General features: G+C 36.2%; 1 protein-coding gene across 13 annotated transcripts in view; it reads left to right on the top strand.

The window, feature by feature from the left end:
• LOC103788721 (uncharacterized) overlaps positions 1-14992 on the top strand; it is a 682665-nt gene that overhangs the window by 652444 nt on the left and 15229 nt on the right. For 10 of the 13 annotated variants that reach the window (XR_013528873.1, XR_013528871.1, XR_013528864.1 and 7 more), the window contains 4 exons: positions 3801-4058; positions 8022-8181; positions 10717-10830; positions 12551-12718. Coding sequence is in view for 1 of the 13 variants with exons in the window: in XM_078354974.1 (XP_078211100.1) it covers positions 3801-3867 (67 nt within the window). In the remaining 12 variants the exon portion in view is untranslated. The remainder of the gene's footprint in view (positions 1-3800; positions 4059-8021; positions 8182-10716; positions 10831-12550; positions 12719-14992) is intronic. The other 3 variants (XR_013528867.1, XR_013528869.1, XR_013528870.1) reach the window with 3 other exon arrangements.

Raw genomic sequence — 14992 nt, 5'->3', positions numbered from 1 at the left:
AGGTGCGTGCCACCATACCCAGCTAATTTTTGTATTTTTAGTGGAGATGGGGTTTCACCATGTTGGTCAGGCTGGTCTCCAACTCCTGACTTCCTGATCTACCCACCTCAGCCTCACAAAGTGCTGGGATTACAGGCATGAGCTGGTTCCTCTCTGTGTTTGAATACTCAAAGCTAAAGGTGTCCCAGGGCTCCTTTTAGTATGGAAAAGTGATTAACATGTGTGAATAGTTCCATAAAGCCCTAGACATTGGAAATTAATGTGAATATTGATAAATTTTATTTGTATGTGTTTCTGAAGGTTTACGTCAAGTGATTTCAATGTTTTTAAGACATAATTTTCCATCAATAACAGATATATGTCAAGATGATCTTTAAATTTTAAACAATTTTTCTCAATAATTTTGCTGAAGTCTTCTATGTTGTTTGTTTATATACAGCACCTTGTTGAACAGTTGATTCTGATTTTAAATATAAGGGTTTGGATAGAACGGAAATAAATTTTGTTTAGGCACTACGAGATTGCTATATGTTACTATTTCAACTGTATTACTCCTCACAAAAATCTGTGAGATAGATTCCATTAATCTCATTTTATAGAGAAGAAGGCTGAAGATCTTAGAGCTCAAATAACTTTAATACCAGAGATCAGGTCAAGGGCAGAGTTGGGCCCAAAGATCCTACCATTTCCTCTGGACAACACTACTTTCACTGGATACTTTCAGACCAGCGCAATTTGCATGACAGCTCTCTCTCTTAAAGAACACCAACCAAATCATCCCTTCCTTCAAAGCCCTATACCACTGGGTTCCATACCTCAATAGTTGGGGAATAGCTAAATACATTGGAATACTAGCATTAGTTACACAAACCCTATTGTGTTCAGCACAGCCACTTTCACTTTTCAGTATTATTAATCTCCTCAGGGTACAGTGTTTTGTGGGCATATTTGCTATGGGAAGACCAAGCTTTATGCTCATGTATCCTGTGGCAAAAACAGATCTTCCCAATGATGGGAAGAACTGGTCTTAACTTCAGCTCTTGTTCTCTAAGGATTCAGGAGCCTCTAATGAAACATATTTCTACTTTTTTTATTTGTTTGTTTACTGGCTTTTCAGGTTAGAAACCTCCCATGAGGTAGTTCCTTTCATCAAGACACAGTGAAATGTAGATGATGCTCTCATGTGTTTAATGACAATGAGATAGAGGGAGTAAAAACATCACGTGCATCCACTCTCAGCTACATCTAAAACACCATAGTCAGTTCTCTTGTTAGCCACTTATCAACCCAGCTTTCCAGAGAGTAAAGCCACATGGTGCACCTTTCGGTGTATCTGGCAAGTTCACAATGAATACTTTATTGAAAAATATTTGAACAATTGGTGACTCTTAGATAAAAAGATGTCTAGACCAACAGCCGACTATAAAAATAACTGTTCAGATGCTGAGTCAGATTCTACCTAATGCTCTTAGATTTGTGCATGTCCCAATCAAGAATGGGAGAAAAAACATTGAGAATTTTCATTGTCTTAATCACCCCATGTTTCATCTATCTCTTTGTTCTTAATACTAAGCAAGCAACTAATGGAATTTCTACATTGCTGTTATTTTTACTTAAAGCTGTAAGATTAAATAGTATTAAGGACAGTGGATGCTAGGAATACAAGGGACACCATAGGCACACAAGAACAGTAAACAAAAATGTGGATGCAGTGAACAAAACAATAATGTTAATTCTTTCATGTACTCCTGATGCTAAAAGGCCAAGGTAATAAGATGGTGGGTCTAATGATTATTATACAATTTCAGGTCTGTGGGACCTACAGACCAACTTGGCTGATTTTTTTCACTGAATTTGTTTGAATTCTCATGGAGACACAACCATGAAACTCAAAATGTCTACTTGACTTACTTTTATTAGCTGAAAAATACCAAGAAAGACTTTTTTTATGTCATGACGTTATTTAAAAATTGGAGGGAAGCTTTCATTGCACAGTCTGTAAAAAGAAAACACCAGAACTCAGCAGAGTGGCTGACGGGTGACACAAATACAATGCATGCTAATGTGCAAAGAGAAAGAACCTTGAGAGTTTAAACTAGCTGCAACAGAAAAAAAAATTCTTTATCCATATATGTGGTCCCTCATGAATTATACTATTATTTTAGTTGATTTTACCTGACATTACCGTATGATTTTTTTTCCGTGATAAGAAAATTGCAGCCAGCCCTTGACAGTTGGTCACAAATTGACCGAACAAAACAAAATCAAACAGTGAAGTAATCCCCAAATAAATGTAATGGAACCTAAATCCCAAAGGGCAGCACACTTCCGTAGGCAATGGTCTTATTTAATAAATTTTTCCCTGCTTTCACTTTTAGAGCTATATTTACACAGACAAATTTAATTCATTGGGCTTATATTTCCTCTTCCCCTTAGTTTGTCCACCAGGCACATATGGAAAGGACGGTAACCAGGTATGTCAGTGTTCAGCCAAGAATGAGGACTGTCACCCAGTCATAGGGAGATGCACCTGTATGCCTGGCTACCATGGAAAACATTGTCTTCTCTGTATGTGTGTTCTGTGCTCAGCTGTAATTTATTGAGGAGGCACTGGTGGGGTTGGGGGTCATCACTCAGAATACCAAAGGGCAAATGCTAACTGAAGCTTCTAATTCATAGAAAATTCTGTCAGCATTTATATTTGACTAGTTGAAAACATGTACTTTCTGTGTAACTCATTCTTCTATTTTGCCTTTTCTATTCAAAGTATTCCCAAGTTCTTCACAAATATCCACCATAGAAAGAAAAAAAATAAGAAAACGTAAACTTATTATTATGAATCAATAAACAGCAAACTACAATATATTTCAAATGATTCATAAAGTAAGTTAATTCCAGGGTCTGCTTAGGAACAATGAAATTAAGCAAATTGTTATTCTGGAATGAACATGATGACTAGCTTAAATGACCAAATGCCAGTTGGCTCCCTATTGTGTAATAAAAAAGAATAGTCCCTAGACCAAACACCTTGCATTGATTTTTTAAAGGATATTTTAACATTGAAAATGGTTATAGAAGAATGCACAAAAAAAGTCCAAGGAGCATGTTAAAATATTCAGCCAGCTACTTATTTTTTAAGCTTGTAATTATTTATAATGTACTTTTTATAGATTTAATTTTTCCCCCAACTTGGCGACTGCTGCTGTCTTTCCTCCCGAGTCATTCCTAGAGCAGATTCTTTTTACTTTCCTAATTCTACAAGGATATGAATAATTTGGGGATTTTTCTCTCTAAACCCAAAATACTGACTCCTTGTCAAGCTATTGATTTTAATTTTCAATAAGCCATTGAATATATATTTTAAATACTGCTTCCCTATTTTGTCCTAATTTTCAACATTACCAGCTAAAAGCACAGTTAAGCATGTATGAGAATGGGTTCAATTATTGTTTTGCTTGGGATCTATAACCATTGAAGTTATGCGAACTTAAAATGAAGAACTAAGATATAAAATTAATCATTTCCATTAGTTTTTATTTATGCAAATTTCAAGCATCCTTGTATTAGAAGAAAGAAAGTTATTTCCTACATTTGATTCAAATGTCTCAGAAAGAATTTCTTCTTTATAGTGAGGATGTTTTATCCTAATAAAATAATATCAAGTTACATGTAACTGGGTCCCACTTTATTTCAGAAGGCAAGCTACCTTTAGTTGAAGGAGGGTAGCTTTACCTTGTAAAAAGTGAGACTGGCTGAGTCAGGGAACTGCTCCCTGACTAGTCAAATTGGCTTATTTCCAGGCAACACGTGGTTGGATGTGGCTGCAAGGATTCCTTGGCAACATCAACTATAATTACAGGACTATGAAAGAAGATTCAAGAAAATATCCATAAAAGGTGAAGCTGGCTTAAAAGCAAAACATTCAGCAGCCAAGAGCAACTGGGCTTTCATGTTCTCGAGTTCGGAATGGAGTATCAAAATTTTCTCTCAGCAGAGGTCAGAGGAAGCAGACAAATTTACAGTAGAATCTCATCACTTGTGCATATTTCAGAGGACAGGTAGGTCAGTCCTAAACTCATAGTGCTATGTACTTTATGATCAATAAGAGATTTTAAAGTCACCACAGATCCTGGAAACCCTTTACTTCTCCAACCTGTATGTAATACATGCTGTTTAAAATCACTCTCTTTAAGGATATTTAAGGCATTAGAATCCTCTATAACTATGGTCACTTCTTTTAACAGTGTTTATAAAAACACCACCACACTTGGCATAGAATGCTTTGAGAAGCATGGGCCACACAGTATTCGCCAGCGCCAAGAGAAAAATATCAAGACATTAACAGAAGTTTGGCTTTAATGCTATTGCTCACAGCAATAAAAATTCAAACAGACCAAAAATGTCAGTATCTCCTTTTAAGAATAAAGCAAAACTGTATAACAATGGCTCGTGTATCTGAGTAACCTGGTAAAATACTAAGAAAACAGACTCTGTGGAAAACAGATTCATGCTTTTCATTTCTTGAGAGCTACGTGTCTCAGGATGCAGTCATAGCCTTGTTTGTTTTAAGTTTCTAATGATAGTACCAAAGGCCATTCACATAATAATAGTATACAGTAGCAAAGGGGTTTCCACTTAACCTTTAATGTTTAAACAAATCAGAACTGTAAATTCCTATCTGAACTTCTTGGAATGAGAATTTAAGAGGAGATGTACAAGGACGGGAAAAAAAATAGTCACCTTGTAATGGAAAATACAAAATTTCCAAGGAGAAATAATTATAAATTACAGAGTACAGGCCAAGCAAAGATCAAAATGGATTTAGGAAATGAGGGAAGGGATGAGCCAAGTAAAATCATTGTGTCCTTTATGTGCATTTTGTTGTTAAATTTGGTGAACATTTGAGCAAGTGCTCTGTGCGTGATTCCAGAATTCAGACTTCACATAGCATGGAATTGGATAGGAAAGTGAAATTGTCTATAAAATAATTTACTCTTAGAAAAAAAATGCCATGGGCTCATCTATAAACACATATCATACGCGTGATACAAATTCAATGGGTTTTGGGACTAAGAGGTTAGCACAGATAGTATCTTTCAAACAGATGTCTCACTCATTAGTAGGTTAATTTCGTCAAGTTGTTTCCCCAATTTCAAAAGTTGAAGGCTAAAAATCAGGTGATTTTCAAATATATATATATATATATATACACAAACATACATATACAAACACATGAAGAAAGAACAACAAAGGATGATTCTATCAAATATAAAACTGTCATTAAGAAAGTTTGAAAAATAGGTTCACATCAGAGGAAAATTATGTTTTCTAAGTAACAAATTCACATGAAAATTATCTCAAAATCTAGACCTTCACCTACACCAGTTATTTAAATTCATCAATTAAACAAGCTGGTTTTTTTTCCTTTCAACTGAGATGCTGATTCTTTGATATGTGTGATATATCTGAAGTGTAACATTTCCCTCCATAAAAACGTAAGTTTCACTCTTTATTGTGTTGCTCCTTTCCTTACTTGCGTAGAAATCCATGTTCTCTTTCCCTTCAGAGTAACACCACTGGAGAGTTTTCTATACCAGTGAACTCTTATAATTTAACCTCCTTTTCTGAAAGCAGTATGTCAGCAGTACACATCAAACCTTAAGGTTTCAATTGCCGCATTTTCAGCATGATTTTCAGCATGTTTTATGCATTTTTCTCCAATGTCAAGCAACCAAACATTCTTTTTCAGCATCACATTTATTTACTGTATTAGTAACTTGATAAAAACTGTAAATACCTGTGTTCTCAAAGCTGACCCAAATCGATGTGAAAGAAGAGTTTTTATATCTTGGTGAATGGTAGAAGAGAAGAAGATGGAGACTTTAAAAAAAGTCACTAATTTTGTTTTTAGGCACATCCACTCACTGATTCTGTTTTTGGGTTACACTCAAATTGTTATAAGTGAGAGAGAAAAATGCTACTTGGGAGGACTAAAACAAAAAATTGCTGTGCACCAAAAAGGGTCAATTACCTATGAGAACTGACATCTCTTGATGGGAGGAAATGACTGACAGGAGCGAATGTGGAGTAAACCCACTGTTTTTCACAGAAAGCAATAAAGAAACACAACAGCTGTACAAGTGAATAATCTTTGGTATGAGCAGTTTTAAAGTGTTTGCCTTCTATCTCCATAATGGAGAATTTCATTTTTAACTGTAATGAAAAGGGAGGAAAGAATCAGCCACTCTTGAGTAGATAAGCAAATCTAAGACTCAAGTAGAGAATTTTTTTATTACATTTTAGGTTTTGCGGTACATGTGAAGAACATGCAAGATAGTTGCATAGGTACACACGTGGCAGTGTGATTTGCTGCCTTCCTCCCCTTCACCTATATCTGGCATTTCTCGCCATGCTATCTCTCCCCAACTCCCCACCCCCCGCTGTCCCTCCTCTATTCCCCCCAACAGACCCCAGTGTGTAGCGCTCCCCTCCCTGTGTCCATGTGTTCTCATTGTTCAGCACCCCGCCTATGAGTGAGAACATGCGGTATTTCATTTTCTGTTCTTGTGTCAGTTTGCTGAGAATGATGTTCTCCAGGTTCGTCCATGTCCCTACAAAGGACAGAAACTCATCAAGATGAGAATTTTAGGTTTCCAGACAGGACATATGTGGGGATTATAAAAATTTGAATCTCAACACAAACCATTCTTTGGCCATTATTTATCTCTTGTACAAGCATCTTCATGGTAGGCCATACCTCCCTAGATATGAAAGTAGAAAATTGAAAAACTAATAGAAAATGAAGAGGCATCCTCTATACTTGGTTCCTTTTTGAATTCTTATGTGTATTAAAACCAGATCATCCCAGACAAGACAAGCTATAACACTTAAATATTTAAAATAATGAATTTATGTATGTTGAAATTAGATAGCCTTGTTCAATGAATTTTCTCCTAAGCACTTTCAGAATGGAAAAAAAAATTTTGCAATCTACCCACCTGAAGAAGGGATAATATACAGAATCTATAAAGAACTAAAACAAATTTACATGAAAAAATCAAACAGCCCCATCAAAAAGCAGGAAAAGGATATGAACAGACACTTTTCAAAAGAAGACATTTATGCAGCTGACAAACATATGAAAGAAAGCTCATTATCACCGGTCCTTAGGGAAATGCAGATCAAAACCACATTGAGATGCCATCTCAGCCCCGTTAGAATGGCGATCATTAAAAAATCAGGAGACAAATGCTGGAGAGGATGTGGAGAAATAGGAACACTTTTACACTGCTGGTGGGAGTGTAAATTAGTTCAACCATTGTGGAAGACAGTGTGGTGATTCCTCAAGGATCTAGAAATAGAACCATTTGACTCAGCATTCCCATTACCGGATATACATCCAAAGGAGTATAAATCATTCTGTTATGAGGACACATGCACACATATGTTTACTGTGGCACAGTTCGCAATAGCAAAGCCTTGGAACCAACACAAATGCCCATCAATGATGGTCTAGATAAAGAAATGGTAGCAGATATACACCATGGAATACTATACAGCCATTAAAAAAGATGAGTTTATGTCCTTTGCAGGGACATGGATAAAGCTGGAAACCATCATTCTCAGCAAACTGAAACAAGAACAGAAAAGCAAACACTACATGTTCTCACTCATGGGTGGGTGTTGAACAATGAGAACACATGGACACAGGAAGGGGAACATCCCACCTGTCAGGGGTGGGAGTGCTAGGGGAGGGATAGCGGGGGTGGGTGGGAGGATAGGGGAGGGATAACATTGGGAGAAATACCTAATGTAGATGATGGTGGATGGATGCAGCAAACCACGATGGCACATGTATACCTATGTAACAACCCTGCACATTCTGCACATGTACCCCAGAACTTATAGTGAAAACTAAAAATAAAAGTAGGTAGATTTACAAGAAAGTACAAAGTTAAGTTATACTTTATTAATGGGCAGCATCAAATACTAATAATTTCTGTATCATCTCATGTCCTCAGATAACTCCATGCCTTGAATCAACAGCTTGAAGGTGACTGAAAATATAAATAGTAATTGGAATGTTGAGTTAACCACATTAATTCTTTGGGTATATACCCAGGAACGGGATTGCTGGCTCAGACGGCTTGTCTACTGGACTGAATTTAAACACTGTTTGCTGTAAGTTACAATACCACATATGATTTTGTTCTCCTTTAACAGGGTGCCCAAGGGTCATGTTTATTCCATATTGCCAAAAGATGTGTAAGTCCCTGAATGGTGGCATCTGTGACACCATGATTGGCACCTGTATCTGCCTTCCTGGCTTCACTGGGGCCGACTGAAGTCACAGGAAGTTGTACTTACCATTATGCAGTGGATATGCTGATCATTGCAAGGCCCAATAATGGTAGCAAAGGTAGTAAAGCTAACTGGAGTTTTTAAGAACTGCGGTTAAATAATACATGTTGCATTTATTTTACTTGCTAATTTACAGTACTAACAGCAAACACAAACTGACCTGAATTCTAGGTTGAAGAATATTTATGTAGGAGTTTGGCTAAAAGCTAGAGTCAGTGAAAGTAGCCAAGGAGATCTTTTAGGTGATAACTTCCTGCCCCAGCAATGTTAGACTCAAGTCAGTATTAGAAAATATGTTTGCCAAGATCAGAGCAAACTTGAAATTTTTGTGTTCACAATGTCAAACTCGCTGTCTAAAGTTCCACAATTTCATTTATGCTGAGTGATTCCCTAGCTCAAAAGTAAGTGGTTTCACACCTCACCATAAAGTGAACACTTTCCTAAAAGCGAAAGACCTTAACTTAACTACTTATCACGAAATCAACTATTGCCGTAAAGTTTAAGGCACTGCATTGAAGAACCCTTACAAATTCACAGGCTTAGACTCTCTGAGCTTATCGATACCAAGTGTATTTCGTTTTCGTTATTTTTCAGATGTGCCATTTAAAAAATATGTATACAGTTTTTGCTTAACCCAAATAACTACACATACTCATATACTCTGACTCCTCTGACCCTTCTGGTGACAGTCAAAATGAAACTCTCACATGTGAAGCCACAATTATGATGGTTTCTGGGGAGGATAAAGGAAGCCATGAGCAGGGAAGCACATTGTCGGGGAGTCAGTCCTGGCAATACTGAATTTTTGACATGGGTGCTATGAATGAGGATGTTCACTTTGTGATCATCCACTGAACTGAATACTGGTGTTTTGTGCTTTATTCTGTAATCTTATACCTCACAGTTAAAAGAGAAAATACCTCCAATAGATCTTAAATTAAAGATGGAAGTACTGCCTCAACCCTCATCCATGTACACACACCTCAACATCTATGAAGTAGATTATGAAAGACCTTCATTTGCAATTCCTTCATTTGGATGAATCATAGCTACGTTTGTAATTTAGGGTCCTAAACTGTTATGTGCTAAAGATACCCAAAATGCTTATGTTTCCTGGGCAGCTAATTGCTTTGCCTGCTTTGTAGGAGGGTCGTTTTTCTGTTTAAGTGCCCTGCAGGCCGCAGTGTTCTGCTGTATTGAGAAGAAGAGACAAGATAAAACCTGGCTGCAGGTAGCACTCAACTGACACTTAGTGGATAGTGCCTCCTGAGGCCTCACCTGCAAGTTATCTTTCAGTTAAGGCCAGCCTATAAACATTTCTTAAGCCAGGTTCTGTCTGGTTCCTTTGTATGTGTTCTTCAAAGAGAGTAAGTGGAAGAAATGTCCTCCTGCCCAGCATTTTCAAAAGCTGTGATTTCTCTGAACGTTGAGGGTCCTTTTGTCTTCAGAGAGTTGTGATCTTGTACCTGAGCACTTTCCATTTGCTTTGACAGCTAAGTAGGATAGAGCCAAATTTGCAATCCACCTCTTAAATGTTCCAAAAAATATGATATTTATTTCATATTATTACTGCATTTTCCCCTTATGTGATTCTGAACAGATATTTATTTTTTCGTTGTGTGTTATATATATTTTGGTAAGCATCTCGATGAATTTGTGGAATGACGTTGCAAAAAAATAACCAAACAAATTAATAATATAAATATAGAAATGAATATTTAAAGATATGAGCATTATGAATCTATTTGTGTATAGGAATTTTAGCTAAAATTATACAATGGGCTTAAGATTATTACAAATATATATTTGTAATATATATAATATACATACATATATTGTATAACATATGTACACATACCTAAATATGTTATATAACGTATATGTACACATAACATGCCTACATATACTACATGCATATATATATGTGTAATATATACATATGCATACATATACACACACACATACTCTCTCTTATACTTGCTAGGATACTTTGCTTTGGCAAAGCAAAGCAATCCAAATTGGGAACAGTTGAGGTCCCTAATGTGTAAGAGACATTTATATTATATGTAAGTTTTTGACACTAGATATTTGGTTGAAAATTCCTAACACCAACTAAAATGACTCTATCTAGCAACAATTTAAACAGTCCCTGTTTTGCTTTGTTTATTTCTAAGCAACCTTTCAGACAGAAAATCAAACTAAAAGCAAGTCAGTAAAATCTATTTGATTAAATGAAAATGCCATGTATTTCACAAGTTTAAAAAAAAAACCTTGTCTGGAAAAATATTTAATAAGAAAAATCTGGTTTTGTTTTTCTCTGGTTTATTTTGCTCTTACTTGCTGCTTGTCCTGAAGATGGCCATGGGCAGGACTGTGTTCGACAGTGCTCCTGTGACTCAGGACAGTGTGACCCAGTGACGGGAGTGTGTCACTGTCCACCTGGCCAAACGGGAACCAGGTGTCAGGAAGGTAACAATGATGGCAGGGTCACCTTCTATGTCCAACCACTACGTTAGCTACTCAGCAAAAGCAGATTTGGTGCCAAGGAAGATAACTATATGGGCAATATTTACAACAGTTTTTTGCTTTTAATGTGACTTTCAAATAACATGAAAGTACATGCTCCCATAGTGCTATAAAGAAAACAGCTTCCTGGAAGATAAGAATGAATTGGAAAGAAAAGTAAATAATAACTTGTGCATACTCTTGACTAAGAAGAAATTTTTAGGCCGGGCGTGGTGGCTCAAGCTGTAATCCCAGCACTTTGGGAGGCCGAGGTGGGTGGATCATGAGGTCAAGAGATCGAGACCATCCTGGTCAACATGGTGAAACCCCGTCTCTACTAAAAATACAAAAAATTAGCTGGGCATGTTGGTGCGTGCCTATAATCCCAGCTACTCAGGAGGCTGAGGCAGGAGAATTGCCTGAACCCAGGAGGCGGAGGCTGTGGTGAGCCGAGATCGCGCCATTGCACTCCAGCCTGGGTAACGAGCAAAACTCCATCTCAAAAAAAAAAAAAAGAAAGAAATTTTTAGATAACATTTGTTAACTTTTATAAAACTGCCAAAAATTGTGTGTTGCAGATATCTAATTATAAGAACTAAAGAATGTTATATCCTCTTCAACCAGGTTGAACCTGAAAAGGCTCCCTGAGATCTATGGAAAAAATGGGAGACAAAGAGAAAAACACAATCTGTTGAATACTGCGAAACTTTCTTCACCTAATTATAATAGTTATTATTACTATCATAAGGAGAGAAGAGCTGTCAAGTTTCAGAAAACAAGGATTTTTAGGGAGAATAATGGGCCCCTACAGATCTGAAGTAGGGCCAGCAGAGCAGGCACTTCTCCATGGCACACACAGAGAGCAAAACTAAGGACACTTTCCTGAAAAATAAGGATTGCGTCCATAGAAGGGCTATAAAAACTTCTCTGAATCCCACTGAACATCTTAGAGTAGAGAAAAACTGGGGGAAAAAAAACAAGAATTGCACAGACATACCATGTTTTTAACTTTGCACTAGGACAGAAAGAAATTTGTGGGTAGTTAGCAGCCTTATAACTAAAGGGGAGCTAAACACACACACACAGAAACACACACATATTACACACACATACACACATCACACACACACATGCACACATTACACACACATTACACACACAGAAACACACACATTACACACACATACACACATCACACACACATCACACATTACACACACATTACACACACACAGAAACACACACATTACACACACATTATACACACACATTACACACACACACAGAAACACACACACATTACACACACACACATTACATACACATTACACACACACAGAAACACATTACATACACACATACACACATCACACACACAAACACACACACACGCACACATTACACACACATCACACTCACACACGCACACATTACACACACATTATACACACACACATACACGCGCGCACACACACACACATGCATCCCACATGCTGTGTTATATGGAGCTACATTCTGGATGAAGAAGGCTTTCTTTCAGTTAAGATCATTTTTCTAAGCCTAAATCAATATTATCCTTCCCAAAATACCTGGTATATTGCAAAACGAAGCTTGTGCATAAAATACTCCTCTCATTTTACAAACAAAAAAATGAAACCATTCAACTCTTCCCTTGCTTTTTTAGTGCAAATTCTGTAAGAAGAAAAAATGAGAAAAGGAATATGGAAAAGAAAGGGCAGATGAACCAAGAGCAGAAAAGTTTTGCTATGGAGCACATGAAGATATTAACTAGAATCTCTTCCAAGAATTCAAAGGATGTAATGAAAAAGTGCGCTATATTTCTCTATAAAATGTGAGTGCAGTGCAGAGATACAATGGTTCATGGAATAAATGAAAAGACAACAAAAGGAAATGAAAAAGTAAGCTGGCAGAGCTCAAAAAAGAAGTGGAAATGAAAATTAAACCTCACATCACATAAATGAAGGCCACATTGGGAGCGGGTAAAAAAAAGGACAGAATCTGCTGATAGTACAACCAGGTTAAAAAAAAATGAGGAAAATGAAAATAATGAAATGGAAAAGAAATGAGAGATAAATGTATAATTGGAAGAGGAAAATATTTAGGTATAATATTCAAGATTTTTTCTTTGAAATGAAAGATCTGATGCAACATATTCAATGAGTGTATTTTATCCCAGGAAATAATAGTTACAATGGCTGAAAGGCAAGGGGAAACTCCGTTGAGGATATAAGGAAATGTTTGAACCTACTTAAGAGGAGAAAAATCAGTCTGACTTTTTACCTCACAGCAATATTCATTACTAACATACAGCTAATCAACGCCTATTAAGTTCATGAGGAAAAAATGTGACAGGTATTTTATACACAGTTAAGCTGTTATTCAAATATAACATGGTAGCAAACTAACCACTTTTTTAAAGTTGCTGGAAGTATAGTAGCCTTAAAATAGTCTAAAGAAACTATCGCAAGGTTAATTTGAGCAGCCAAATAATAAATGAGAAATATCTGATAAAAAGACTATTAGTAAACATTAAATTCATCTTAATTAAGGCTAAGTTTAAAACAACTGTGAAAATTATGCCTACAAGATGGAATATAAATATTATAAATTATAACAATTGTAGATATTTTAACATAGCTCTAACAAGGCATTAACTGGAAAGACAGAGAATGCGAAGGAGTATAGGTATACTGATCTTATTTCCTCATTAAAGTTTGTGGGGTACGTGGGATAGGTCTGTGTCAAAATATATTGTTTAAATATAACAATTCAATAAGTATGTTTAAGTGTATAAAGGTATATTCTAGAATTTAGAATGCTTCAATCGAGATTTTAAGAATAAAAATACAGCCAACTAGAATCAGGTGGAGGAGAGAAATGAAAAAAAATAAGAGAAAGAATCACATCAATTTCATTACCATTTTTACTGAGTTAACACATACTAAATAAGGAAATATATCATATTATGTAATATCCAAACTATCTAAAGAGGATTCCGTAAATTACATAAGACTATATTTATAAATATAAGTACGTAGAGAACATGTAGAGAACAATGGAGTGCACACACCTTTTGCTATTGCTCCCTCTTAACATAGTAAAAATTCCATACAATGTAGAAAACCAACTTAAGTCCCCAAGATATGAAGAAAAGAAAGCAGATTGGACAAGAACCTTAGAAATCTAGGAAACATCATGGTAAGTTCCCTGGTTTTGTTTTGTTTTTTGTCTCATATATCCCAGATTGGGTGCTGGAGAAACCTACGACCCCGGGAGGCCAATGGGTGGAGACAAAGGTCTAAGATACCTCTGATTTCTCTAGTCAAAGGACAGGAAAGGGGGAAGTCTAGCAAGGCGGAAAACTTTGAGTAAATAACGCTAGAAATGAAATTGTATCCTCAACCCCAATCCCATTAGCAAGGACCAAATGAGGAGAGTACACTTCAAACCCCATCTTGATGCGAGAAGATAGCCCTCTCTACCTGACAAACCAGGATTGTGTAAAAAAAAAAAAAAAGGCAAAGAATAAAAGACATTAAGAAGAAGCAAGTGGAATTTTTAAACATGGAAAATAAAATCACCAAAATAAAATCTCAGTGGATGAGTTCAACAGCAGAATGGAGCGGACAGAGGAACAAACCAATGAACTTGAAGGAATGATGGAAATAAACCAAACTGAACAACAAAGAGAGCAAAAAATAGAAACCAACACACACACACACACACACACACACACACACACACACACACACAGCTTCAGAGACCTGTAGTATTATAACCAAGTATCTACTATTTGTGTCATCTGAGTCCCAGAAGAGGAAAAAGAGGGTGGAGATGAAAAAATATTTAAAAGAATAGTGGTTGAAAATTTCCTGAATGTGACAAGAAACATAAACCTACAGATTGAAGAAGCTATGTTAATGCCAAACAAGATAAACTCAAAAAAATCTACCAAAGTCATATCAACATAATTTAACTAATATATATTAATATATGTTAAACAATATATTAAATAAATTGATACATGAAATATAATCTATATTTCTTTTTTGAGATGGAGTTTTGCTTTTGTTGCCCGGGCTGGAGTGCACTGTTTATGATCTCA

The sequence above is a fragment of the Callithrix jacchus genome, chromosome 17, assembly GCF_049354715.1.
Source record: "Callithrix jacchus isolate 240 chromosome 17, calJac240_pri, whole genome shotgun sequence".
NCBI lineage: Eukaryota > Metazoa > Chordata > Mammalia > Primates > Cebidae > Callithrix > Callithrix jacchus.
The sequence above is the reverse complement of the archived record's forward strand: the minus strand, read 5'-3'. Positions and strand labels throughout refer to the sequence as shown.